Raw genomic sequence first — 27,695 nt, forward strand, 5'->3', positions numbered from 1 at the left:
AAACCCATCCAGGAAAAGCAGAGGATGGGCTGATCACCCACAGTCCTGACATGCCAACAGCTCTCTGATGACAGCAGGAAAGAACTGCAGAGTCTCACAGTCCACACACTGAAAGCGAGGGGTCTTCTGCAGCACACACAAATTTTACAGTCTAACACACTTATAAACTTGAACTGGCATTAAAAAAAGAAACAAAAACAACAACCCTAGAGTCATTCTGCAATCAAACAGGTTTTTATTGAACTCTTTATATTGCATGTTTGTGAACATTTGTGCAATAAATACAGCTCATAGTATTGATTTTTTTTTCCCCAGGTCCTTAAAGCATAAGAATTCTTCCCTTTGTCATTGTGGTGTGTTGATGCTACACTGTAAGAAAGGGTGTTGGATGACAGGGATAAGGCAGCTCCTGACAGTGAGTGTTGTGTGAAATTCATAACAGCAAGCAGAAGTTTTCAGAAATGAGCTTAGTGGGCAAATGAGACTGGTCTGGCTGCTTAGAGGAACCTCTGCTAGCCAGAGTTCTAGAGTCAGCCACAGCTTGTGCAAGAAGTGGGAAATAACACTGAACATAACTTCAACATGATCCTTAAGTGATTGCCTGATAACTGCTTGTAAAATACTGTACAGATTTTACTGGATAATTGTCTTCAGGTGAGAAAATAAAAGCATTATTGTGGAGCCAACACAAGACCAAAAGGACTGATATTCTCTTACAGTGACACACAAATACAGCATAAATTGTTAATACAAATATCCATGTGCAAAACAGTTCTCAGGTTTAGTCAGCACTTGCATTACCAGCACAGGCAAACAGGAGATGCAAGGCACCCACTTTAGAAAAAATGAATAATACAGTTCTGTTCAAGCTCTGGCCTTGAGCTTCAGGTTAAAGACTGAACAAACCACAATGTCTTTCTTGGTCCTCAGAGTATTTGAAACAAAGATGAGCCCAGTGTTAATACAGCCTACCAAGACCAACCAGGACCAGGTCAGCAATGAGGTTCTCAGATATGCAAAAAAGCATCACATTTATACAAGCTTTTGCAAGGAGAACTTCAGACCTGTCCCCTTCTCTTTGCTGCCTTCGTCCCTGCTATGGGAAAGAGCTCTGGAAAGTTTTTCAGTCATTCAGCAACTCCACTTATTTCCCCAATTACTCTGGTCATATAGGGTTGCTACTGTGAATAAGAGTGGCTGGTGGCTGCCTTTTCCTCCCTGTGCCAGTGCAGAACAGCAGACAGCTCCTATTCTTAACAAACCACATGGGCAGAGGGGAGCAGGTGGATTTCTTTGGAACCCTGGGCTTACTTGGATTGCTCTAGACTCATGTTCCCTCTGCCCTACCAGCTCTAACCACCCCTTATTTCTCAGTCCACCATACTGCCTGTTTTCATGACACCATTGAGACTGAGGTATGAACAGTAAACTAACAAAACCAGATTCGAATCTTTACACTTCTTTCTTGCCCACTAATTGTCTGGCCCACCTCCAACTGTTTTCTTGTGGTGCTGTTCTGAAGAGCAACTTTGGGAACCTCCTTCTACCTCCTTCACACTTCTTTCTGAATTCAGTTAGGTTGGGACATGGAACTTTCACAGGGAAAAGGGAAAAACCCCAACTACTCAAGCACCTCCCTCCCTGCTGCCGTCAGCAAAGGTCAGATGGAAAATCTGGGGGGGAGGCGGGGTGAGGATCAGATAAAAGTCAGTAAAGCAAACATTCAAAAGCAGCAGTAATGGCAAAATTTAGCAGCACTGACAGCTAGGATTGCAGCAAACACTTCAGGCTGTATCATCTAGCGAAGTACACAGGTTCCCTTTCAAGTGTGGGAATCAAAGGATGCAGTGAAAATACAAGTAATCAAAGAAATAAGTCTCTTGATCTTCCCTGTAAATTAAGAATAGACATGGAAATGTACGTGGCAACAGTATTTGAAGTAACTGTGAAGGGGTTTAGAAGCTCAGCTGAAATACTGATGTCTCAAGGGGTACAACTGACCACTCACAGACTCTCAACACCGAGAAAAAAGGGTACCAGAAGCTCTGGAATCAAACATGGTGCCCTTAACTGCTATAAGTTATTTATGACCCCTTGTGAAGAAGCTGAAAAACACAGTTTGAAAGCTGAGTTATAAGGCTCTGCCAAGCAGCAACAGGGGTAGGACAGAGCTGTTCAGCCCAGAAAAGCTAATACAGGCTTGAAAACAGTGGTTTTAATACACAGGTAACACACACTTCTGATACTCACATGAGCTCAGCTTTCCACAGTGAGAGGGAACAGTGAGAGAGAAGTCACTGCACAGCAAAAGGGGAAAAATATTAAAAAAATCAACCACACTTTAGAACCAATTATTATTAAACTTGTATATTTTTAGACTTTTTAGTAGTTTATTCCAGAGCTTTGAGAAAAATTATCTTATAACCTAGGGAAGTATATGAATTTACTTGTTAAACTACAGTTAGGGGTATGTATGGGTCATGTTAACTCAGCAATAGCCCTAATCTGAAGGGGTAGCCAATGTCTAAGGAAATAAATTGAACAAGGGCAGAATAAACTCAGCATTCAGCAGCATGGCACCAAAAAGTAATCAGAAACCAGCCTAAGCCTTTCTATTATTGCAACAAAGTTCATAACATGCACAAATTTAAGTTGAGAGAGAAGCAGCAAGAAAACAAACGAGGCTGTCACTGCTGGCAGGGGGACACCATCCCTGGTGTCACTTCTTTGGCTTGGAGCTCTGGCCTCCCTTTTGATCACCTCCCTCCTCCATTACCCAAGGCACAACTGCAAAGGCTCTGCTGGATGTTCTTTGCATCCACCACCTCCCTCCTCTGACCACACGCTTCCAAAATGGTCACCAAATCCTGCTGCCACAGGGAGGCCACCAAGGTAGAGAGAAATCTACATACAGGAGGCAGTAACAGTGATTTTTTTAATAATCCCTTTGTTTTCTCTTGGCTGATTCACAACTCCCTTTTTACAAAGCCAACTTTACTGTCCTGCCAGCAATAGCCCCAGCCTAAATAACTGGAGTTTTTTTAACTTGAGTGGAGAGACGAGCCAAGAAAAATGTCAGTCTTGAGGATCAAAAATGCTCTTCTTGGCAAAAGGCCAGTCAGAATATGACCAGGGCAGCCTTTAAGAAGGTCAAGAACAGCTAATTTTCTCCTGTCTCCAGAGGGTGACTCCACTCACTGAGAGCAGTGGCTGCACAGTTGGGGCTGCTGGTTCCAAGCTGTGCCAGGGCCATGCACATCAAGCATGACTGAAGAGCCCAGAGTTACAGAAACAGTGAAAAGTTTCTGTCCTGCTGCACATCACTCTTGTGTACTCTTGACAATACCATTCCACATCATGTTTGCCATTTACTTCCAAACTTGGCTACAGTGAATCCACCTAATGACAGGGTTTTTCTCCTGGAGTAAGGTACTATAGTGTAGGACCATCTGGCAAAACTTGGAAGAGTTTACAGCTCTTTGCCAGATTACCTTTGGCTCTTCTAAAACAGGCACAAAAAAAGCACTTTGAGATAAATGAAAAGGTGGGGAGACTAGGGGAAGATAACAGATGAAACAGTGTGATTTTAAAAAGCTTTCAGGCAGGAAGCTTGATCCTTTTAAATCTTTCCATTTATGTTTTCTTATCAGGGTGCCACTGGAAAAAAAAAAGGTCTGTCTTCATAGGGAAAGCTGGTGCACCATGAAAAACAAAACCACTAGTTTATGGTTGTCACTTCACTGCCATGTTTCTACTCAAACTAGTTTTTCCTCAGAATAGATGACTGAAGCAAGTCTCAGCTGCAACTCCCAGGATTTCCTCTTGTTTTACACTGATGCCACCAAAAGGGAAACCCTCCTTTTTTTATCCCCATGCCCCAGCTCCCACTTTTGTCTCCACACAGGCAATATCTACCTTAACCCCTCTGCATGGAGAAATTATCTGAAACTTTCCAGAGCTCTCTTGGGCCTCTGCTTCATTAACTCTTTATTTCAACACATTTTATGAGTCCGAAACAGTGTTTTCGAAAGCCAGACTTTAGACATAACAAGGAACATACCAGTTAACTTAGGCAATATTTTTTACACACATATATATATATGTATATATATAGGTAAAAAAATAAAATTGTCTTGATAAGAAACATTGTGTAAGGTGATTAAGAAACAAGTCCCTGGAAGCTGTGCAAAACAGCAAGACACATTGGCTGTAGAGCTGACACCAGGATAGCTAACTGCTTATTTTCAGAATTAAAAAAAAAAAAACAAACAAAACCACACAACAAAAAACACCCTAAGACCATTCTACTCAAGGCCATTCTACTAAAGAAATAAACCTGATTCCTTGCTGGAGATTGCAAAACGTTGCTGAAGAGGCTCCACGTCGCCCCTTGGCTTTAGTTGGATTTCCTCTCCCGCTCTCGTGCGGTCACAAAGTTCAGCAGGTCGATGGCTGTGACGATGCCAAACACCATTTGCCTCTTGCTGGAGGAGCCATCACTGTGATCTGCACGGAAACAAAGGGAATTCTGGCTTTAGCAGGCACAAACCCACATATCCCACTGGGTTTTAATGGCACGGCTTGTAAAGGCAGGAGCCAAACCATCCCAGCTCCACGTGGCAGGGCCTGGAGCTGGTGATCACTGGGGACACTGGAACACAGAGGGGGAACTCTAAGGGCATCTTGGTCAACAGTCACAGGGGAAGTGACAAGGATTTTCAGTTCAGAAAGGCTCTCAACAAAACCGCAACATTATGGAAGGAAGGATAAGGGGCCGCCAGATTTACTCTTTCTGACATGAAAATTCAAACCACATCCTCTGTTATAAAGTGTATCTTCCTCATACATTAGTTTCTGTGGCTCTACTTGAAACAGCTGCAAGTGACATCATCCCAGTGGAACCACTTGAATGGCCCAAAGGAATCACATTTTGAGGAGGAAATGTGACACTGCCATCTCCGTGAGCTGCTGTCAAATACAGGATTAGCACAAAGATCACAAAACAACATTTTACCAATTATATTGAAAAAATTTAGTAACCATTTAATCTTTGCTGCATTGAGAGCACAGATGGAAGTGATTTTTTTTCATTTTGAGCATAAGCCTTTGACCTGGGAACCAAGTGGCCACATGACTTCTGGCCCTTTAACTAGTCTAAGTTCCCTGTTCCTAAAGTCTGGCTGTACTGAGATGTTTAGTCTACTTTACACTCAGTTTGTTCATCCAGCTGGATTGTCCTGGGCTTTACATTTACTCAATCCCTGTTCCACTGCAAGCTTCCAGTGAGATTTTAGGTTTATAAATAGTCAGCACAGAGCCAAGAGCACGTCCTTATGGAGATTATCAGGAACAACCCCAAATTTGATGTCTATTCTTCTCACAGTTATAATTGAGATAGCTACCAGATAAATTTATTTGGTGAGTCTTAATGTTGGTTTTAGTCTAGTTTCTCAGAGTTTGTAATTTTACAGTATGTCTGTCTCAAGCAAGATGAAACAGGAAAAGATATTATTGGCATATAACAGTGATATACCCCCAGCTCTGAAGATTTATTTAGTCATTTCCAGTTCATAAAGAGGGCAGTGTAAAGAGTTTTGAGAAGGATGAAGAAAAGTAGAGTTTGGAGGGTAAACATCAAGTGAAGTTAGTTAAATAAAATAAACAGGAAAAATAAATATTTTTGAGACAGTGATGTCAGAGACAACATCTAGATCTTACTAACTTTTATGAAGTTGTAGTAATTTTTTTGCTTTAGAAAGACAAAAAATTGGAGAGTAGTTAACCTAGCAACCACAGAATTAAAGAGTTACTGTCTTACTAAACATAGAATGGTTTGAGTTGGAAGGGACCCTTAAAGACCATTTCATTCCAACCCCTTGCCATGGGCAGGGACACCCTTCACTAGACCAGGTTGCTCTGAGTCCCATCCAGCCTGGCCTTGAACACTTCCAGGGATGGAAGTTAGTGTTAGCAGCACACAGTTACGGAGAGGGAAGGAGGATTTGGCTTTTTCAGATCTTGTTTACACATTCACACTCACTTCTTGTCACCACTCAAAGATTCCCTCTCACAAGGCACAAGTACATTGTACTTACACTGAATTTGCTCATGAACCACTAGAGCAAAGTGGTCTATTTCCAGGATATGAGAGAGTTTCCCCAAGTTGTCTTTCAGGTTAATCTGAGGAGAGAGATACAAAGCTTAAATAAAACAGTCCTTTCTATGTTCAGTGGCTGATAAAACCCACACACTTCGTGCAGAACTAAAACCAATACTTCAGCATTTGTTGCTGCTCTCATCTGAAGTATTGTAAAACGCCAACAAACCAAGGCCAACTTAAAAGATCGGTTTTCTTTGTTTCTAATTTCCAAGAAAACAAAGCTCTACGTGAGGTTACTCACTCTGACTCTGTAAACATAATGAATATACTGAATATCTGAAAAAAATGTCAATAATAGAAGAAGGTCAGGTGTTCCACATGTCTTAACAAAAGAAGTTACTATAAAACTCTTTATACTTGGTGATTTTCTTCCAGCAAGACTGGGAAAAAGTGAATGAATCAGGCTGCAAATCATTGTGGAAGTGAACACGATCTTCAAAGGCAGCAGGTGAAAAGCCCAAACAAGCCAAAAACAAAACCAAAGCCGAAACATTGCTAAGCTAACACTGTATTCAGGTGCAAATCAAGGAACTGAGAGTTAAGAATTCATTTCTAGTGAAGTTCAACTTTGCTAAGACTGAACAAGAAAGCACCATATGTTGACCCTGCAGAAATAAAGATACTTCCAGATCACTTCACTAATCACCTGCTGCAAACATTTAAAAAACTACATAAAACTGTTCTTAATATGATTTAACATATTAAGCAGCAGCCACAGGTCCATTACCCAGGTGACTCTCCCCAGGTCCATGCAGCACCCACCACCCGACATATTTTTATTAAAGGGGATTAAAGGAATTCACACCCAGGAAAAGTCTCATGCTGCAGATTCAAAAGGCCTTCAAAAGCGAGCTCAGCTTGTGAGCGAGGAATAAATGCCACAGCATGAACAACTGGGCTGCACTGGAACACACAGCTCTGTCTCCATAGTTGGTGTTTGAAGATATCAAAAGGATTCCCAGTGTTTAAGGGACCAGCAGCCTGTAGTGCAGTGAGGCACCAATCCCTAAACCTGTGGGCCAGGCAAGGAGGGGGGTGGAAAATCTGGATTTACTGCCACATGGAGTCACCTATCAGTCACCACCACTGACAAAGTTTTGTCAAATGTGTGTGCAAAGCCCAACTTTTGAACCCGGGTTCAAAGCTCCCTGAAGGGGTAGAGCCCCTTGCCATCAGCCTGTGTATCATCCATAGGGCTGTTTTCAGGGATTGGGCAGGCTCAAGGAAACCAGGATAAGCAGCCCCTCGGCAGCACTGGGACAACTATGAAGACATAAATATGTTTTGAGATGCTTAATGGATATTTAACAGAACCCCCATGGAGTTTTCACCTGTCTCACTAGTGCTCATTCAAGCTCCCTAAACATTTTACCACGAGTTTTCCCACATTTAGGCATTTTTTAAAAACTTACTAAGTTTTTAAGGCAATGAGTCTACACATATGGTACTACACCACACCATGGAACTAACATCTGACTCCTCAAGGATGCTCCCCCTCTCCACTAGCAAACAGCACTTGTTTGGATTGGCAAATTATCCTGTGACTGGTGCTTCAAATTCCCAGAGCACTATCCTGCCAGGGACTTTAAAAAAGCTGTAACCATTCCTTTTCCATTCTAGGAGATTGCCACAAAATAATTGTGGTGATCCTATCAAAGAAAGCATCCCGCATTATAGAATCCACAGAATGGTTTGGCTTGGAAGGGGCTTTAAAGATCACCCAGTTCCAACCCCCCTGCCATGGGCAGGGACATCTTCCACTAGACCAGGTTGCTCAGAGCTCCATCCAGCCTGTTCTTGACCAGCTTCAGGGATGGGGAGTCCACAACCTCTCTGGGCAATCTAAAAAAGCTGGAACATACAAAAAGATACCTCTGCCTTGGTAGCCACAGGCTAAGCCTACCTCTTATTCATGCACACTGTGATATCCTATGTGGGATATGAGAAGTCATTTCAGTGGCACAGATGATCTGTTTTCCCAATTTCACCACTAAACAAGCCAAATAACCCCAACTAAAGTGGTAAGAAAAGTAAAACCCACAATACTTCTGAGGTTATGTGCATTTAACCACGATTCTCCATCAAACCATCAACTCAAACAGAAAAACCATCAGTGAATGAGGTTTCCAGTTAGCATGTTAGCAATACCACTGCTCGTGTCACTCCCCTTCAATCCTCCACCAAGGAAATCCCAGAACTGAAGGGAAAAGAAATGGTTAAGCTGTTCTTTACTGAAGAAGCACGAGAAACTTCAAGTTGCCCACGGCAAAGGCCACAACCTCAGAAGTGCAGAGAACTGGCTGGTGCAGCCAACACCAGCATAGCCACAGAAACAACTGCACACCACCAGCCACAGAAACTCTTACGGTGCCCAAGGGAGGGAGAACATGAACTAAGCAGTTGTGTTACGCACCACATATCCACATGATGCTTGATTATCTGCCTGGGAAGGAAAAAATGAATTTACATGTGTCCATAAAGAACCAGCATCCTTGCTCAGCCAAAGGGACCTGGTGGCTCATGGACTGAAGAGAAGCATTACACACACTTCCAGAATACACCACTTCATCTACTTTGAGACAGCGTTCAAACTTAAAACCTGGTGAAAACTAAGTCAAGAACTCCATGTCAAAACCAAAATTCTTTCCTGCAAAAGAATCAAAGCAACAATAACACTACTTATATATTTTAGAAGAGCACCCATAAAGCTGGAAAATTGTGTTACCATAGAATCACATAATGGTTTGGGTTGGAAGGAACCTTAAAGATCAACTTTAACCTGCCATGGGCAGGGACACCTTCCACTAGACCAGGTTGCTCTGAGTCCCATCCAGCCTGGCCTTGAACAATTCCAGGGATGGGGCATCCACAGCTTCTCTGGGAAACCTGTGCCAGGGCCTCAACACCCGCCACACTGGATGGACTAACACCAAAATTCACATATCTTAACAATATCAGCTTTCAGCAGCCAACCCCTGCTTCAGCAAGGCACCTGATACATAAAACATTGTTTATTTTCAGCAGATGCAAAAATTATTTAGCTGAGCTGTTTCAACATCTTCCTGTCTCTTCCCCTGGACAGTTACACATTGCCCACATTTGTGCTGGGGTTTTTGGGGCAGGAGGAAAGGACAGACACGCTGGAAGAAAGCCTGATGAAGTAATGGAACAGCACAATATAGCCACAACACAAACCTAGGAGCTACTGAGTGATCTAGGATAGGGTTTAGAGCATGTCTGTGCTCAATAACAGCTGCTCTGTATGGTCCCAGGTGAACCTTACCCAAACATGATGCACTGAGGTGTTGGGACACCTACTCCAGTACCTCAAGACAGAGAACTAAGAGCTGTACAATATATCTGCCTACCTGTTGAAATTGCTTGTAGATTACTTTTCTGACTTCATCAGAAGGCTGAACTTTTCCAGCAAGCAGTGAGGAAAGCATGTTACCCAGGGTAACCATGCCCAAAATCACCCTGGGGAGGGAGGGAGAAGACAGGACTAAGCAACACAAAAGCCTCAGGTGTTCCTGCAGATAAAAGCATCCACTCTCAGCCAACCTGGAGAAGTCAGTTCAGCTACTTCATGGTAATAATGCAACATTATTGATGCTATACTTGGATTCTGTGTCTCTGCAGGAGACAGAGTCCAGTCCTCAGAAGCTCTGGAGACGTACACACAAGTCAGCAGGTGCTGTGGGTGCCTGGCCCTTCTGAGCATCTTTGTATCTCTGCTCCTTGTAACTGCAGAGCTTCCTGCAGTCTCGGGGAGCTTTTGAAAAGCACCAACTACTTCACTGTTTTACACCCTCCTCTGTCCTTCTGAAAGGTGTGACAGCCAGAGACATGCTCACCCCAGTTTTGCTCATTCCCCTTCTCCCTACAAGGATCTACAATAATTCATTCCTTGATTTAGCACTGCAGTTGGACAGTAATTGAGCAACTCTCCATTATTCAGCAGGTCTACAGGAGACCTACAGGGTAACAGGGCACATGGCAGCTTGCTGGGGACACTCTGGGTTATAGGGGTAACTACAGCATTGCACTGTAACACAGTGTTCTGAAGAAACTGGGTGAACACTGCAGTGGGGGTGGGTAAGTTTGGGTTTGGTTGTTTTAAACGAGAATATTTTTGCTTTGTTAAGTTAAACAGTTATTATTTAGAAAAACCTAATTGCATTATCCTGCAGAGACACACTGAGTAAGTGTATCACAATAATCATTAGAGTTATGTGAAGAGCAGGACAACCCTGGCATGACAACGTACCAAGTCCAGCATTGGTGTGTTTTAAGTAACATTTCTGAACTGTGTTACTAGAACTGAAAAAAAGATGAGTGAGAGGATATTATACTTCCAGCAAGCACTTAAAAGACATTCCTTGGGACCTGGTGAGGGAAGTGTTACATATGGATGAATAGTGATATATGTGGACATACCCAGATTCATCAACAACTGGTACCTGGTCGAATCCCTTCTCCCGGAGAATTTCGACAGTCTTTGCACAGGTAACAGTTGGAAGCACAGTCAGGGGAGCAGAGAGGCTCAGTTCCTGAACACTGATGTTCCACCACCTGGGGATGAAGTTAAAAAAAAAAAAAAACCCATGCAAGATTTATGGAGAGAACAGAACCAGCTCTTCATGTACAGTGGCCTCCAACACGACAGGAATGACAAAAGGGAGCAAGGAAGGATTCAGCCAGAGTCAATAAAGCTTCAAGGTTCTAAAGTTTTATCCCCAATATCAGAAAGTCACTGAAGTGTGAGAAGGCTTGAAGACCGAAACTCCTTCCTTCATTTCATCGACTTTCTAGGATCAGACACTTAGTGGAGAGAACTAATCCCCCCAGTTTCAATATTTATATCTTACACAGAAAATTTTGTGCTCCTACTGAAAGAGCTACCCATATTTACAGTCACTATAGGCAACAATTTAGGGAAGATTCCCTTCCACCTCTGCAGACTTGCAGTCCTTTGCACTCAAGAACTCTGATCTCAGAAGGGTTCTTTGGATACTATTGGTTTTTTTATTCCAGATTAAAAAAAGTCATTAAGTACCAAATTTTCTTCTGCTGCCATGCAACTCAAAGAACAATGTCAACAAATTTAGGCAGATTTGATTAATAGCTGCAATTATACAAGAAGGCAATGAAAGATTAGCTAAATCAAAGGAGTAGTGTAAATTGAAATGAGCTTTGAATTAGCAACTGCCATAAACTCGATTGAATAGACTCATGAAAATCCAAATGGATCTGACAGGTTTACCAGGGTTTGTTGCCAAGGTCCTCTTCTTTCATGAACCCTTTCTGAATCATCCATTTGTCACTCAAAAACTTGGACCTGGAAAATCATCAGGAAGTGAAAAGCTCATTAGCAGGTTGAACATCTGACAGCAAACATAGGCAACTGTTTACAGCTCACTACCACTAACAAATAAAGTGTAATTGAAAACAGACCATCATTTGCTATCCAAGCTTACCAGCCAGGGACATGGAGGAAAATATTCATAGGAAGAAAAAGGAATCCCATACATCAGTCCCTTGCAATACAATAGAGACACAGCCTGGCATGGAGATGTGCCAGGCAAGGTTTGTCTGCAGCTTCTAGTTGTTTCTAGTTTCTAGTATTGAGTTGGATGTAACAGAAATCAGGAAACACAGCTAAAAATACCACGTTTTGGGATATGCTTCAATGCAGTAGGAGAAAAACTACTCAGCACAGCTCAAAGCCCTCACACTTCCACCTGTAAACTCACCCTGACAGTGGCTGCTGCTGCAGGAGTGCTGGGCTCTGCTGTGGGCACAGGGATGGGATAATACCAGTGGTCCTCCAGAAATAACACAGTGAAACCTTTCCTGTGAAAGATGCTAACCAGTGATGACCATCTACTGAAATCAGAGCTCAACTTTCAAAGGGAAAATGTCTACTCCATGTCAGGCCCTTTTTAGATACCTTGGAACTTGTGCCCCAAACACATTCCTGGGTGATAGATGAAATAGGTATTCAAATTGCCACTGCTGTAAGGAGGTCTGAGGGACTGCCTCACCCCTTTCCCAGCGAGAAAACCAGCAGGCTCTTACATGTAGTTCCTGATAGAGTCAGGGAGGATGACAACACAGCACTGACCCTCCTTCAGCTCCTTGGCTGCCTTCACAGCCACAGCCATGGCACTGCCTGAGCTGCCACCTGCCAAAACACAGAGCAGAGGCAGAACTGTCAAGCAATGAGTGAAATGAGAACGATCAAAAGAGAGGAGGAGAGAGAGAGTGAGACGAGCCCAGAGTGAGGAAGTCAAGTTCCAAGGTGGAAGGAGGTCTCTGTGATCTGCACAAGGCTTCAGCCTCCCACAGAGAAACCCAAAGGACCCACATCTGCTCTTACCACACAGCAGCCCCTCCTCTCGGATCAGCATGCGAGCGAAAGCAAAGGACTCCTCATCGTTGCTCTTGTACCACTGGTCCACTGCCTGGGAAGGGGCAGGAAGAGAGAAACAGAGGGCTGTTTAAATGAGGAGGGACAGGGGAACTACACAACCAGCGTGAATTCAACCCAGGCTCTCTGAGGTAACAGCTGCCCTACTGAGCCGTGTGCCTGGGTTTCCATCCTCCAAATGCCAAGTGGGGTTTTTTTTTGCCAAGGTAAGATGATCACATCAGTACAGCAGGCTCCTTATTGGAACCTCACTGTGGGAACAGGCTGCTGTGAGTCAGCCACTGAGAGCATCAGTTTCTTCCCCTCCTGGAGGGCTTCCCAGGGACACAGGCTCTGCTCAAGATGCTGTCATACCTCTTTGTCCAGGAGGGGTTGGGATGTTTTACTGGAGACTTTTTCTTTATTGGTTAGTTGGTGGTTTTTTGTTGCTTGGGTTTCTTTTATTGTGTGTGTTTCGTGGTATGTTTTGTTTGTTGGTTTTTTTTAAATGTAAAAATAAATTTGTTCTAGGAAAACATTATCTACTCACAGCCTTTTGACCTGGCATTGTAAGACAAACATTCTGAGGACTGCTTCTGCTGATGGAAAGAACAGGAATAGTCCTGCCTCCTAGCCCTCCCATTTCACCTCAAAGGAATACTTCCCCAAGCTTTTCCCTCTGCCTTTCACCTCACTCCTGCATCCCACCATAGGGCAAAGGGCAGTGAAACCAAGCAGCACGACTTACAGATCTGTCCAACACCGTGGGGACAAAATCATATCCGATTCCTTCCACTTCATACGTTGTCTTGTCAGTCTTGTTCAGTGATTCTGGTGTAGCAAGGATGGAGCCTTCAGGATCCACACCTATGATCTGGAGAAGCAGTTTCCACTCAGGCCACTGTGACACACTGCTTTTGGGGACACAGCACATGTGAGCACTGGCCTTGTTGCAGCTGCTGGTGTCACACTCAGCCAAGCCAACAGCAACCTGGCCTCCTACTCATTTTTCTGGCAAAATTCACCTCCCCTGAGAGCAAAATGCTTTGCTGCTTCTGGCAACCCATCCCATCTCTTCGGGATGTGTGGACACCGAGGGGCACCACTTGCTCTATGTGGGTTTTGCTTGTTTTAAACAGAAGACAGGGTTTCCCCAAGACAAGATTGTCCTCATTCACATGTCAGGCATCATTACAGCCAAGACATTTTGGGCCAAGTGTAAGTAGATCGGTTTTATTTTCTTCATCACTCCCTGCCTATGTAGGAAAATGTTCACGATGGAAGTAGGATACCAAGTTCTGTGAGGAAATCTTTGCAGAGGCAATTACACCAGGTAAAACCTCAGCAGCTCCAAAAAAGTTAGTGATGGCACAGTCAGAGAGGAAACACAAGGCTGCAGAGTACAAACCAGAGGGGGAAGTTTCTCAGATACCCCATGAAGGGATCTGAGGGCCAGTTTCACCTGCTGAGCCAAACCCAAACTCTGGTCACCACTGAGACCAGAGGATTTCAGACAGTCTGAAAACCTTTGTTCTTTGTTCTCAGGACTACCTTCTAGCTAAGAACAGAGAGGGGCTTCCCACAGAGATCCAGGGCAGGCTTGCAAGGAATGAGATGTGCCAAGCGGAGTAGTCTGAGGTTGACCCCACTAAAGAGAAATGCATGAGGTTTGTCACTTACTTTGCACCCTGGACACTTCTCCTTTAGCTTTCTGGAGATGCCAGTGATAGTCCCTCCTGTGCCAGCCGTAGCCACCAGCATGTCTATCTTTCCTGTTTGAGGGTGAGGGACAGAAGGCAGTTGTGAAACCTCCAACAGAATGACGGATTAAAACCCCACTTACACCTAAGTATGGACTTTCTTCAACAAAAATGCAGAAAGTGGTTGAAAAGGGCAAGATGAGGCCCTTTGCTTCCCAAGAGCTGTTATGAGACCTGTCCTGAGCCCACATTCCTCAATCCTCATTTACTCCAACAAGAGCTTTGAAATGTCCATCTAGAGGCCTGGCAAGGCACCAGCTTGTGGCACTTTGGACACAGCTGGAGGTGGCCCATGAAGCTGACAGCTGCAGCTTTCCTGTTACTGTATTTGCTGATACAGATAATTCATTCTCTAATTTAAACCAAGCAGCCCATTATATTAGTTAATTAGCTGAGTGAGTGCCAAGAGCATGGGTTAGGCATCCATGGAGAGAACGGTTAACACAACTACTTGCTCATTTTCCAGTGAAAAAGACTGTTTGATCACTAGCAATCAGAGTGAGTGTGGATATATTTTATCCCTCTGTCACCACCTACAGTTTCCCTGGTGCATCCACATGACAGCTTTGTTAATTAAAAAATTTAAAAGGTCATCAACTCACACACAAAAACAAATGCTTACCAGCCAAGAGAATAACACCCCACCAAGCTGGGGCAACTGAACAGTGCCTGCCCTGTGAGGGAAAGTAAATACAAACAAGAAGTCTAAAGCTGGAACTCATCTGGACTCCCAATTTGTGGGATGGCAGCTTGTTAAAGTGCACTCATTTAAACTCAAAGTTTGTCACAGAAAGACAAGCCAAATCCTCTGAACAGTCAGATTTTTAGGAGGGAGGACAACCCTTCATGTGGTCCCCACCTTCATGAGAAGGAATTTAATAGCTGATTTTCTTATGAGAGGGTCCCATCAGAAATTGTACTGTAAAACATTTTTATAAGGCAGGCCAGTAGCCTCCCATATGTCTTAATTCTACCACCTATGGAAATGCCCCCAGGGTAGACTGCAGCATCACATGGAATGTCTCCAACAGCTCTCAAACCACCTCCTCAGCTGGGTGAGTGAGCCCAGCAGAAGCTCTGTGCTGCCACAGCTCAGTCCCTGCTGGTTCTCCAGCTCAGCTGCCCAGCACTAAGATGGCAGAGATCCCTACAGAGTGAGAGGGTCCTACTGGTGACAACTGCCACATAGGGCAGCTTGTGCTCCTGAGGACCCCTAAGTGAAGAATCTTCCAATGTATTGGAGTATTTGGTCTGGAAATGTTAAAATACCTATGTCTGTACTTGGGATCAGAGAAAAACGACCCTATTTCACAGCAGTCTACCTATGCCTTTTTTTTTTTAATAAGGTATCCTAAGCATCACTGCTTCCTCCACCTGAACACAAGCAGAGGAATCTAAAAATCAAAGAATTCTTCTTTAATGGAAAAAAAAAAATTATTACTGTGACTACTGAAATAAGGTAACTCTCTAATGACACACAGCATAGGTATGGGATTTGCTGTGCCAAAGTCCACGTATTTCTCATCCAGCTGAGGTCTCATTCTCCAAGAACATAACAATAAAACTACCAGGGACTGGTTGGGGAGGGGATTAGCAGTAGGGCAGACATACCATCACACTGCTGCAGGATCTCCTCAGCTGTGGTGTCATAGTGTGTCAGGGGGTTGCTGGGGTTCCGGTACTAAATGGAAAGACAGAACAGACGTGAAGACAAAAATTCAGATCGTGAGGCATTTCAAGAACATGTCAAACAATCTCCAAGCCCCACAATAGCGACACACACTCTCTGCAGACTGTTTCCTCATCTGTTACCAGCACCTAGGCCCGAGGGGAGATACAACCTTCCTAATTTGTGACTTAATTTAAGAGTAGTTCTAAGACGCCAGCACCCTCCAATGCAACGATCAGTCTTGTTTGTGGGACAGCTACTTTTAGCAACGTGACTCCTGTGTCCATTCTTCCACACAGGCTTGCCAACTGAGTGGAAAAAGACATCCTTAAGTGTTGCAGTTTTGGCAAACACTGGCTCATTGCTGCTCTCTAGTGACTACAAAAACTCACTGGCCTGGAGCACAGGGGTTGCTCAGCCACAGCTCCAGATCTGGGGCATCTTCTCCTCCAGAGACACACGTAGAGTGTTGAACAGTCAACCAAGGACACTAAGAAACAAGGCTGCAATTCCTCCTCCATGCTGTCCTGCACCTCCTGCATCCTGGTTCTTACCTGGTCTAGGATGTGTGCGTTGGGGATTTCGTTCTTCAGCCTCCACGCCACTCCCACGTGAGATTCGGGAGAATCAAATCTGGCTGTAGTTGGGGTCCTCACAATCTCAGCGCCCAGAGCTCTCAGGACATCCACCTGTAGCAAAGAAAGGCGGTCACAAAACCCCAGAATGCTCTCCCAGCACAGAGGCTTCACTGGATGAAAGGGGAAAGAAAGCATCTTCCCTTTCACCTGGCCAGCAATAGCCTCTTCAGTGGTTCTCCTAAAGCCTGAGCCACTGAGCCATGGATCAAAACCAAATGACATTAAGGATTTGAACTAAGCTTTACTGGTGAGGCAGGTGTCAAATTCCTGTTTGTAGTCCAGGCCTTCATGCCCGTAGGAACTATTACTACCACACTGAGAAGTCTCATTCAGCCAAAACACCCTCTCCTCTCACACCAGGCACAAGTTCTGCACTCCAGCACTGCTGTAGCCCAGTATTTTATGTTTAAGTGCTAATTATGTTTATTTATCCCCTCCTTTGGGCACAGGCAGCAATGGAGATCCTCCAGGGCCTCCAGACCTTTCAACTGCTACAAGGGCAGGACACTGAGCTAAGGCAAAGCTTGTCTTCAGAGGGCAGGGAGACCTTTGGTGCCATTGGCACATGGCAATGGCCATGTGGTACCTCTCCCTCCAGAGCAGGTAAGAGCAAGCCATGGGTACAGGCCTTCAAGGGATGTTGTTCATTTGTGCTGCTGCCTCAGCTGTGGAACACAGGGGATCTCCTCTACTCTCTTCTCTTGGCTGCAGGTGCAGCACCACAGGACAGGGCTTGCTCTATAAACAGATGCTTTGTGCTTTCCACAGTGAAGGTAAGTGGAAGGCAAGGCAGCTTTTCCTTCCCCTTTGCTGTTGTGGTGACACAACTCAGAGGCTTGCCAGGACCAGCCAGTGTAACCTGAGGAGCTCAACAGGCTCCCTCACACTCAGCCCTGAGCCCTGAATATTTGCAGAATATTCGAAGCTTCAGCACTGCCTCCCTTCACCCTCTGCTCAGCAAGGGACAGGGAGTCCCTTCAATGTGCATGGCAAATCCCAAGTTCCCTTGACATTTGTATTTAAAACACCTATGACAGTTTTCAAAGTGACAATACTGTGGGGATAGGTCTTAAAGACATTTTCAAAGACATTTTCTATCCATGGCTAGCCAGCCTGGATCTCTGTGGGCGCTGGCAACAGCTCCTCAGCAGAGTTCTGCCTGGCCAATTACATATTTTATACCATCTCTGTTGCTAAAGCCACAGCATCCATCTGCACCGGGAATTCTGCGAGTGCAAACACGTTTATTTTTTTTAAATTCTTGAAAACACAAGCAGGTCTGACCTTCTCCATGCTCATTTTCTCTGGCATCACGATGATGCAGCGGTAACCCTTCACTGCCGCAGCCAAGGCCAGCCCAATTCCTGAAAGCAGGTAAAGACATGCAGAGCACACGGTGAGGAGCAGCAGAGAACAAAACCCACAATGCCAGCATTGGCATGCCCCTGGATTTAATCAGATATTCACCAGAGGCTTGTCTCTAGAAGGGTGGCAAACAGAATGTTTCAGTCTGTTGGGCAGAACTGGATTTCAGATGCTGCTCGTTCTTTGAGGTTCACAGCCAAGAGAAAGTTTAGCCAAGGGTGGGGAAGCTTGACATGTGCAAACTGCTGGCTTTACCACATGCACATCACCTTCCTCCTGTCTCACCCACTTCATTTTTACAGAAGGAATTTGGGAAAGGAATGTGCTTCAAGCTAGAGAAGATTAGAGAGTCCCTTTGATACTGCCAGAAGATCAGAGCCTTTATTGACTCACTTTTGCACTAAACCCCTAGTTTGCAATGCACTGAAACTAAGGCCTCTCTAGAAAGAAATTATTTAGATGCTGTTTGTGATTGAGGTTCTAATGCACTGGGTCAACTTGCTGCCACAGTGGAGTAGCTTGATTGTTAGAGACAGACACTTCCAGCTGGTCATCTTCTGTACCTCAGAGAAGAGAAGCTCACAGCTGTTATTAGATCATCTCTCTGCAGGATAAGCTAAACAGATCAAGTTGGTTGATCAGTGTCTGAGGTGAGACAGCAAGGCAGCTCCCCTGCTGTGTTGGGTGCAGGACCAACACTTGCAGTTTACCCTACACAGAGACTTGCTTGTTCAAAGCTGGCTCTGTTTCTACACGGTGCTGAATCACACAGAGGTAAAAAAAACCCGTAATAACCTTTAACTGTTAGTGTAAGAGAAGCTTAACTCACACCTCAAGTAATTCAAGTAGTGTTTAATATATTTGTGGGAGGAAAAACAACTTTTCTCGGTGTATTACAGATAAATATGGATACCCAAATACAAAAATAAGACAGAAAAGGCCTCACTAAGGCCAGAGACTGAAGAGAAGCCATCCATCACTCTTCCTTATAGTCTGTGATAAACAAAGAATTTTGAGACCTGAACTCTAATACTTTGTACTTTCTGCCACTGAACTGGAAATGCAGCAAACATCAAAACAGGACTTTGGCTGAGGGAGAAGTGGGATGCAGAGAGGATAAAAATATAACACATTAGCTCTCACTTTCAACATACTCGGTAGCCCTGAGCAGTAGCCTAGAGCAAATGACAAGTGTCTCAGGTTACTGTCTGCCCTGGTCTTTGCTTTTATATGAAAAAAAGAGACAGCATTCTGCAGCAATTGTCCTGTACCTCCTTCAGTTCTGCCTTTTCAGATTCCGTGGCAAGGAGAATCATTTATCAGGTACTGACCCAGAAAGCAGGATGTCATAGTATGACCTTAGATACTGGAGGAATGCAATACACATGGATATTTTCCACTACGTGCCATTGTTCAGGCAAGGGGTACAGCCACATTCACAAAGGCTTCAGTTGCACTGCACCCTCCAAAGAACAGCTGCTGAGACAACAGCAACTGATGTGACCTCCCAGTTTTTTTGTTGAAGGCAGATCAGCTCATCATCCCAGTCCCTCCAGTAACAAAGGTTTGACTGGACCAAAAGAACAAAAGAAAGATCTGCTTGGCCTGTGTCTAATATCTCGCAACAGTGGATGGAAGCCCAGGAAGGAGTTTAAGAACAGGACAAAACACCTCTCCAGAGCACATCAGGCAGGAGAGAAGCTTGCAGCTCAGCTCAGGAACATGCTCAGAGGAGGCAGTATATTTTATACTTAACTATTTATATTTAACTATATCATATATTTTATATTTAACTCAAGGGGGAACACTCCAGGTATGTTTTCTCCCCAGGAGCAGAGCAGCTTAACAGAACTACAACAGCTTTGACACAGGAGCCGAGTCAGCTCCAGTGTCTTGGATCATCAGATGCCCTGGCCCCTGCCTAGTGGGACTGTTCCTTCCTCCAGCCCTCCAAGGAGGAGATGCTGTGGATCTCCTGTGATTTTCAACAGTGGAACATGTTGAAAATCCAGGTGTGCAAGGGCTTTGTCAGCAGGCTGTGCTGTGGGCGTGCAGCTCATCTCCCACCTCAACTGCACCCACATGGGAAGGGTTGTTTCTCAAACCAGGCCCACCTCACCTGACAGAGGGACCATGGGACTTTCTAAACAGAAAGAATGGGAAGATCCAGATTCTTACCAGTCTTTTGGGTGCCTTTCCCCCCTTAATTTCAGTCAGACTTGAAATCCTGAATAGGATCTAAAGACTCTAGTGAATCTGGCCTAACACTTCTTTTCTTTTAAAGCAAGGAGGCTCTGCAAATTTAGCAGAACTGCTTCTCAGCTGTTCTGGTCAGCACAGAGCACTGTAGAAACGTTCCTTGTGCAAGATGGAGGAGGCACTGCAGGCAGGAAGAGATCCCTTCTTCCTTGCACAGGCAGCCTCTCCATGCTCCAACCTCAAACCTGCCTCACCCAGGAAAAGCACCACAGCACTTCCCCCCACACTTTGCTAAGGCCTCTCCATGCCCTACCTGTGTTTCCAGAGGTTGGCTCTATGACTGTGTCCCCAGGCTTCAAGATGCCAGCCCTCTCAGCATCCTCCACCATCCTGAGGCTGATGCGGTCCTTGACGCTGCCCCCGGCGTTGAAGAACTCGCACTTGACCACTGGAATCACAGACACCAAGCACAGCTCTTGAACACGGTCACTGGGTAGCAGGCTGCTGACTCCTAACACCTCTGGAAGACCAGCTCTGTTAACATGTTTGCCCAGTTCACCTCCCTGCTTCCCAACAGCAGAGAGGGGGATTCAGCTCATGGCATCTCTTCTGTTACAGGTCAGAACAATAAGCAACTTGTCAATGGAATCACAGAATGGTTTGGGTTGGAAGGGGCCTTAAAGATCACCTCATTTCAACCCCCTGCCATGGGCAGGGACACCTTCCACTAGACCAGGTTGCTCAGAGCCCCATCCAACTTGGCCTTGAAACCTGGTCTTGCCCTTGATCAAACTGGAAGTTTCTCTCCTTGTTCAACCTACACTTTCACTCCAGTCCCCCCCCAGCAATAACCCCTTCAGTGGTGTTGAACACCACCTTTCAGGACTCTGGTCAGAGCCCCCAGGTATCTCCAGCACAGTCGGGTTTAAAACCCCAACCAACCAAAAAAAAACTTTCACTGACAGTTTCATCTCTTTAATCATTTTCAGAGATTTTTGGTGATAACTGCTGATCTGCATTTTATACACACTGATGAATACTCTGAACATGAGAAGCAGTCAAAAACTTCATACAACTTTTTAAAATTTAATTGTTCTATGAAAAACATCTTACTTTTTCTACAAAAATGGAAAAGCTGCAGGGAATGTTCTCATGAAGTGCAAACTGAAAGATGTTTCAAATGACCAATTCCATAAAAACTGACAATCTGCCAAAGAAAAAGAGGAATTTTTCCTCACCATTTTCTGCCAGGTGCCTGCACTCCTGCTCCCAGGGTTACATGGCACTACTAACCAGAACTACCCCAAGTTTCTGAAACAATGTTTGTTAGTTGGATTTTCTGCCTGCAGCAGTACTCACAGAGATCACACTTGAGTCCAAAATGCTTCCCAATCTTGTTGATTCGCACCAAAGGTGTATTGCCAACTTTGTTCAGGATGTTTGGCAGGATCTTTGGAGGCTCTGACCTGGTACAAATACAAAGTCAGTGTATTCCCAGAAAAGGCCACAGGCAGGTCACACAACAACCACACAGCATTTCTAGTGCTTTTTATTTCAACCAGCTTTCTCCCTCCCCTTTATCGGGGTAGTTACTTCAGGTATTTTAGTTTAAAAGAACAACCATGGGATACAAACTCACACAACATCAAGTCCTTGATCCAAAACATGGATTAATCAGACATCAAGCCAAGTGCTGAGGCAAGAATGAAGTGCTCTGCACTTTCTCCTGGCATGGAGTAGCTCAGCACTCCTCAGAGTCAGCTAGTTTATAACCAAAAGGCATTAATAGTGCAAACTTTCATCTAGTCAGGGAACTGCTTGCCAGGTGACTTAAAATAAGTTCATTCCAGCCCACGTGCTTTCACATCTGTGGTGCAAGGCCCCCTGCACGCTCAGTCTGGGTTCTTAGCTTTGCTTAGACATGGAAATTAAAAAGGGTGGGCACATCTACAGGCTGAACAAGACTCCATTTAAATCAGTCACCTGCTGTTAAATCCACGTGGCTCCAAGGGAACCTGGATTAGTGCTGAAAAGCAGCAAATAAAACACTTACAGAGAGGTATGATGATGTGGGGAGGCAGAGAGGGGTTTCCCAAGCTTCCATGTGCATTTGCTGGGTGTATCAGGGCGGATCCACTGCCTTTCCTTCTCGTTATTCTTGCAGTTCTCACTGTCCACCCCACCAGGGAGAACACACTTGCCAGCTGCATGAGGGCAGGAGTTTGTATCTGGCTTCTTCTGAGAAGGAGGAGCAGGGATTCCGTTCTTGGGGGAGGGAGAAGGAAAACAAAAAGAGAAAAAAAAAAAAAGGAAAAGAAAAAAGGTGAAGGGCTGAGGAGAGAGTGAGTGATTTGTCTGCCCTGCTGTAACAGGGTCAGAGCATCTTTGAGATTATCAAAGTCACTCAAGTTCCACACCATGGGAAATCCTCCATTCACATCACTGCCCTCTGCTAAAACAGCTAAAAATCACGTTGCTAATAAGGAGCCCTTATTCTTGTCTCTCTTGTCCCTCTTGTCCCACCAACTTATCCATCCCAGTCTGGTATTCCAGCATGCAGTTTTCCTGAGGGAAGCCTGAGCAGCAGCTACCCTGGTGACAGTGTCCAGGGGACAAGTCTTGCCCATGAACTAAAAAGCGCAAGGGCAAAAAGCAGTTTTAACACCCAAGAACAGGTTCTGCTACTGACTGCAAGAGATCCTGGGACTGCACCTCAGCCCCAGGTGTTGGGGAAGAAAGCACAGCATGTCTCAGATTAATCCCATCCTCCAGTGTCTCAGTCTTGTTTTCCCCTTATGTGAAAAAGGTCACAACAAACAGGTATTTTGAAGGTCAGTTGATGTTTCCGTAGTACTGTGAGGATGGGAAGGTGTTTCAGCATCATTTTGATTTGCCAAATCCTTATCACCAGCATGAGAATAATGTAAATACATTGAGGCACGTGCTCACTGTAACAAGCCTCCATAAATATCAAGAAAGCAGGAGAGGTCTCATGGGAGACACCCCTCCCACACCAGAAGCTCTCTGAAACAAAACCTCCCCATTCCAAGCAGAGTGGAACACAGTAAGACTACCTGGTGAATAATTAGAAAATTGTGCCAAAAGACTCTGCATTCCTATTTAGGGTCATGGAGAACTCTTCCAGAAAGGCCACTGGTTTCAACAGCACCTCCCACCACAGCATTTCAGCAAAACAACCTAGAAATCTCTCTGGAAACAGGTGGGGCTCTCCCAGATTCTGGTGACAGAAAGTTGGGATAACAGTATTCCCCAAAGACCCATGAGTACCTTAGACACAGGAACGGGCCTGTCTGATGCAAACTTCTCCATGTTTTTTGGTGAAGGTGATGGCCCAGGAGAATGGAATTCCTTCAGGAAAGAGTCACAAGACTGGAATCCTCTTCAACGCTGCGGATCATGCAAGTTGGGAAAAAAAAAAACCACTGTCACGAAAGAGTCTCTCACAGAGGCAAAACACAGACAGTTTTTTCATAGAGAAAAAAAGAAGCTGCAAAACAAAGTGAAGGTGACTTGTATAAATAGGATTAAAAAATAAAATAAAATCATGCAGCAGAGGCATTGCACAATCTTGATGGAGGGTCCCCTGACCCTGTCCTTCCTGCATTACATAATCTTCCCTCTCAGAGCCAGGAAGGTAAGCAGAAAACACCTTTTATCAGACCTTCTGCAATTCCATAAGCTTGAAAGCCACACAAAGTAACAGGAAATACTTCAGTTCACAGGATATAGACTTCTAGGGACACACAGGGGGAAAGGGCTTCACGGTGCCATCCCCAAAAGACCCTGCACACAACTTAGGAAAGGGCTTTATCCAGGAACACTTGCAGAGGCCTCTGAACCCTTGAGGAGACCAAAATCTCACAAGTTCCTAACCAAAATGAATCAGTGTTGCATGCACAGCTGTAGTGATGCTGGATATAACACACACACACAGTAAACACTTCAGCCTTCTAGGAGGCTTTTTGTTTCAGAAATTAGTAAATACAAAATGGAAACAGTTAGTTCATTTTTCCTGCACCGGCCAGTTGTTCACAGAGCCTGTCTGCTTCCTTTCCACTGAAGGCAAAAACGTGGCTGAAGTCTTGGAAAGCATGAGGGTTTTTTTTTTTCCCTCTAATATTTGTTTTTCTCATCACCATTTTGCAGTAAAATTCAGCTCTTTCCATTACTGAACTGTGCTGGGAAGGGTCCCTGGCCTCATCCTCCTTCTTCTGACAGATGCACATAAAACAGACACAGAGTTGATGGTCTGGTGACACACTGGAAAAAAAAACCTGAATCACAGGCTCAGTGAACTTTAGCATTTGATCCTGTAAGTTAATATGGACCACTAACCAGTACTGCCTTGTGCACACCAACTCCTTTCTTGCATGCTGACTTGAAGAAAGCTCCTAAAGGATTTAAACTGCCCTGCTTTAGGGAAAAAAAAAAACAACTCTGAAAGCGTCAACTTTCCAGCCTAAGACTTGAAATAATTCCCCTCCTGGATATCAAGGTTTCCATGCCACCAGAATTGTATGATTTTACTTTATTTAAGTTAACACATACCCAAGAGCCAAGATGGACTACATCCTGTCCTAGAATACTGACCAGCACTAAACTGAGAGACACTAGTTCAAGAAAGCTAAGAGCCTATAAATACACATAATCAAACAACAAACAGTCTTTGTTACCAGAAATCAGCTCATTTTCAGTTCCAGAGTGAAACCCACCTTTCATTTCTCTTTCCAGGAGGTTCCTGGTTCACAATTCAGAATATCGGTGGCTTTTTTTTAGTAAAGGAAAAAGAAACACTGGAGAAGTTTCAAGGCTTCCTTTGAGCCACATCCACATGTTCCCTCACCCAGCTGACACGAAACACTGGACACAGACACTGACTGCCTCTGCTCATGGGTGACACTGACAATACTGACAAAGCCCATCTAATAAAGGGACCTTGGTGCCAAAGGATCAAACTATTTGAACACGCAGGAGGAGGGCAGCAGGGGGTTAGAGACAGGAGACAGCAGGTTCTGCTCATCTTCCAGGTTCTCAAAAAATGGGAGCACAAAACCTTTAAAAGCTTTAAAAATCACCAATTCACAGTATCCTTCAAAAGGGTCCAAAAATTGAGAGGAAAGGGGGAGAAATTTACTGCAGAAAAAAATTTAAGAGGTTTCAAGTGTTTGTTCTCTGTACTGACAGCAGGAAAGAAATTAATGTGGCTCTCAAAAAGCTGTATTTTGAAGGATTCCCTCTGAATTGGGCAAGACAATGCCATCTCATTTCCTGTATTGTAAAGCAAAAAAAATCCATAATTCACTAACAGCAACTCCCATCACTTCTTGAACTAGAAACAGCAGAAACTAAGAAGGAGCTATATTTATTGCCTTCAGCTGAGCTGTGAGACTCTCTCGTATTTTCAGAATGGCAATACTTGATGTTTGGTCAAAGCTTCAATAACAGGGCTTCAATTCCAAACAATTCCAAACAAATAATGAGAAGAGGGACAAAAAGCCAACCTCAAGCATTGCCATAAAAAAAATCCTAACCAAATACTAACTTTAAGCAACACAATTCATTGCTTACAGCCCTTGATGATGCAACTTGAGCAAAACAGGGGGCAGAGGTGGTCTAGGACATCCAAACCCTCCCACATGATTCTGCCTACAGACCCAAAACAGGCCATAGGAACCTGTTGCATCTTTCTACTGGGGAGACCTTTGGGGAACAAAGAAAAGGGGGTGAGCAGAAATCCCGAAAACAGAGGATGACAGCAACTCCTTTGCTAGCCTAACCCTCTTCTCAGCCTTTTTTTCTGGGAATGAAAGACTGGGGAGACAGGACAGGAGGATGGCAACTCTGCTCCTATAATTGCAGTTGGACACTGCTCAGGAGAGTCCAAGGAAGACAAGCTGCCCATCCTCTGAAAAGAAATTCTGTCAGCCTGAATTTAATTTTACTGTAAAGGGGAACACTCCCATAACTAGTTGGGGGTGTGGGTAGAGTCTAACTAGAAAAGCCTGACTAACTTCTGCCATTATATCTGCAGAGCACACGAGGCAAACAAAAAATAATCAAAAAGGCAATTTACAAAGTCATTTAAACCTAAGTCATGAAGGGGAGTGGGACACAGAGGTATGAGATGCAGAAATTGTCATGGGCAAGGCTCACATCTCTGGATCCATCTCCACAGGGAACCCAAGACCTAAACTATATCTCAACTCCTACAGAAAAGGGCTGAAAGCCAGTGAGTGAAATTAATGCCCAAACAGCCTGAGCTGGACTCACTCCACAGATAGGTCAGGAACTACAGTTTCTACAGCTGTTTACAGTGTATGATATCAGCACTAATGTACTGTACCATTTAAATATTATGTGTGCAAGAACCTAATGAACTTGATTCTTGTCTGAAGCACAAATAAAGCTCTCTAAAAGGCAGGTGTAAGAGGTGAATCAGAGAGAGATGCCCCCAGGGCTGACTGCTCAGCAAGGGATGAGATACAGAATTCCATTATGCTGAGAATGGGAAACTTTATGACATTAAGCAGGCACAAGTAAACCACTACAAACCAGTTGTTCTGCTCACTCTGAGTGTCACAGGGTCTTAGAGAGCTTTAGGATCTTTACAGATAAGCAGATGCAGCGGTATCCATCCGGCCTTTGGAAGCTGATCACAGAAACACCACAGCTATAAATGATTCAGGAGACAGTCAGACATTTGGTTTGGTTTGCTGTTGTGCTTTTTCTGTGAGTGTGTGTGTGTCCTTGCTCCTTCCTCAGGAGCAGGCAGCCCTAGCTCCTGTGTCAGGAGACAACAAGTGACCTGAAATAACTGGAAAATGAATTAACAGCACTGAGGTTCTAGGAAGAGATCCTTCAAGAATCCCAAGTCTTATTTCCATTCCCTCCTGCAGAGCAGATGAGCACATGCATGTGGTCAGTGATCACCTTTTTCAAGCCAGATCTACATACTTATAACATTCCTGATAGGAAATGGGTAATTCTTTAATGCCCCCATCTCTGTAACATTGCAAAGACTCAACTTCAACAGCAAAGCAACTTCCACAGCTGTGGCAATTGTTATACTAGAATACAGCCAGGGAAAACATGAAAATGTTCAGTCTGCTTCCCCCCACAGAAGGGAAGCTGTGCCTGCAGCCCCAATCCAGGTGTCTTCTGACATCTCCATTTCCTGAGTTCACTCCAACCCTGTCTGAACTCACCTAATAAGTCTTCTGAGTGAAGACTGAAGTCTTCAGGAGCTCAACAGCATTAGACAAAAGCCTGGAGAATGCTTTATCTGCATTTTTACCTCTTGCAGTCAGAAGCTTTCATTATTTCTTTCCCTGCTTCTACCTCCCTCTCCTTAGCACACAAAGATGGACCAACACTGGGAGCCTGAACAGTGCTTTTGATCTGCTGAGCTCACCAACTACAGGGAGAGAAGCATTACAGGTGAGAGGCTCAGAGATTAAGCAAGCTGCCCGACATG

General features: G+C 44.5%; 1 protein-coding gene across 2 annotated transcripts; it reads right to left on the reverse strand.

Moving 5' to 3' along the window:
* Positions 1-212: 212 nt before the first annotated feature.
* LOC103765556 (cystathionine beta-synthase) lies at positions 213-27,539 on the reverse strand. Of its 2 annotated transcripts, XM_008932543.3 has the most exons (17): positions 27,427-27,539; positions 23,489-23,608; positions 22,254-22,465; positions 21,560-21,666; positions 20,514-20,648; positions 17,921-18,000; positions 16,553-16,687; positions 15,941-16,010; positions 14,250-14,341; positions 13,318-13,443; positions 12,540-12,624; positions 12,239-12,344; positions 11,424-11,498; positions 10,598-10,732; positions 9,529-9,637; positions 6,096-6,180; positions 213-4,506 (listed from the first exon to the last, which is right to left on the reverse strand). In XM_008932543.3, the coding sequence occupies exons 2-17, from the start codon at positions 23,528-23,530 to the stop codon at positions 4,397-4,399; spliced, it is 1,704 nt and encodes a 567-aa protein (XP_008930791.2). In that variant the 5' UTR covers positions 23,531-23,608; positions 27,427-27,539; the 3' UTR covers positions 213-4,396. The 2 variants fall into 2 exon arrangements, 1 of the variants encoding a protein (XP_008930791.2); XR_001922143.2 differs by lacking the exon at positions 213-4,506 and having other exon boundaries at positions 10,621-10,732; positions 27,427-27,537.
* Between the last annotated feature and the right edge of the window lie 156 nt (positions 27,540-27,695).

Source organism: Manacus vitellinus, unplaced genomic scaffold, assembly GCF_001715985.3.
Source record: "Manacus vitellinus isolate BGI_N305 unplaced genomic scaffold, ASM171598v3 scaffold_7_pilon, whole genome shotgun sequence".
Taxonomy (NCBI): domain Eukaryota; kingdom Metazoa; phylum Chordata; class Aves; order Passeriformes; family Pipridae; genus Manacus; species Manacus vitellinus.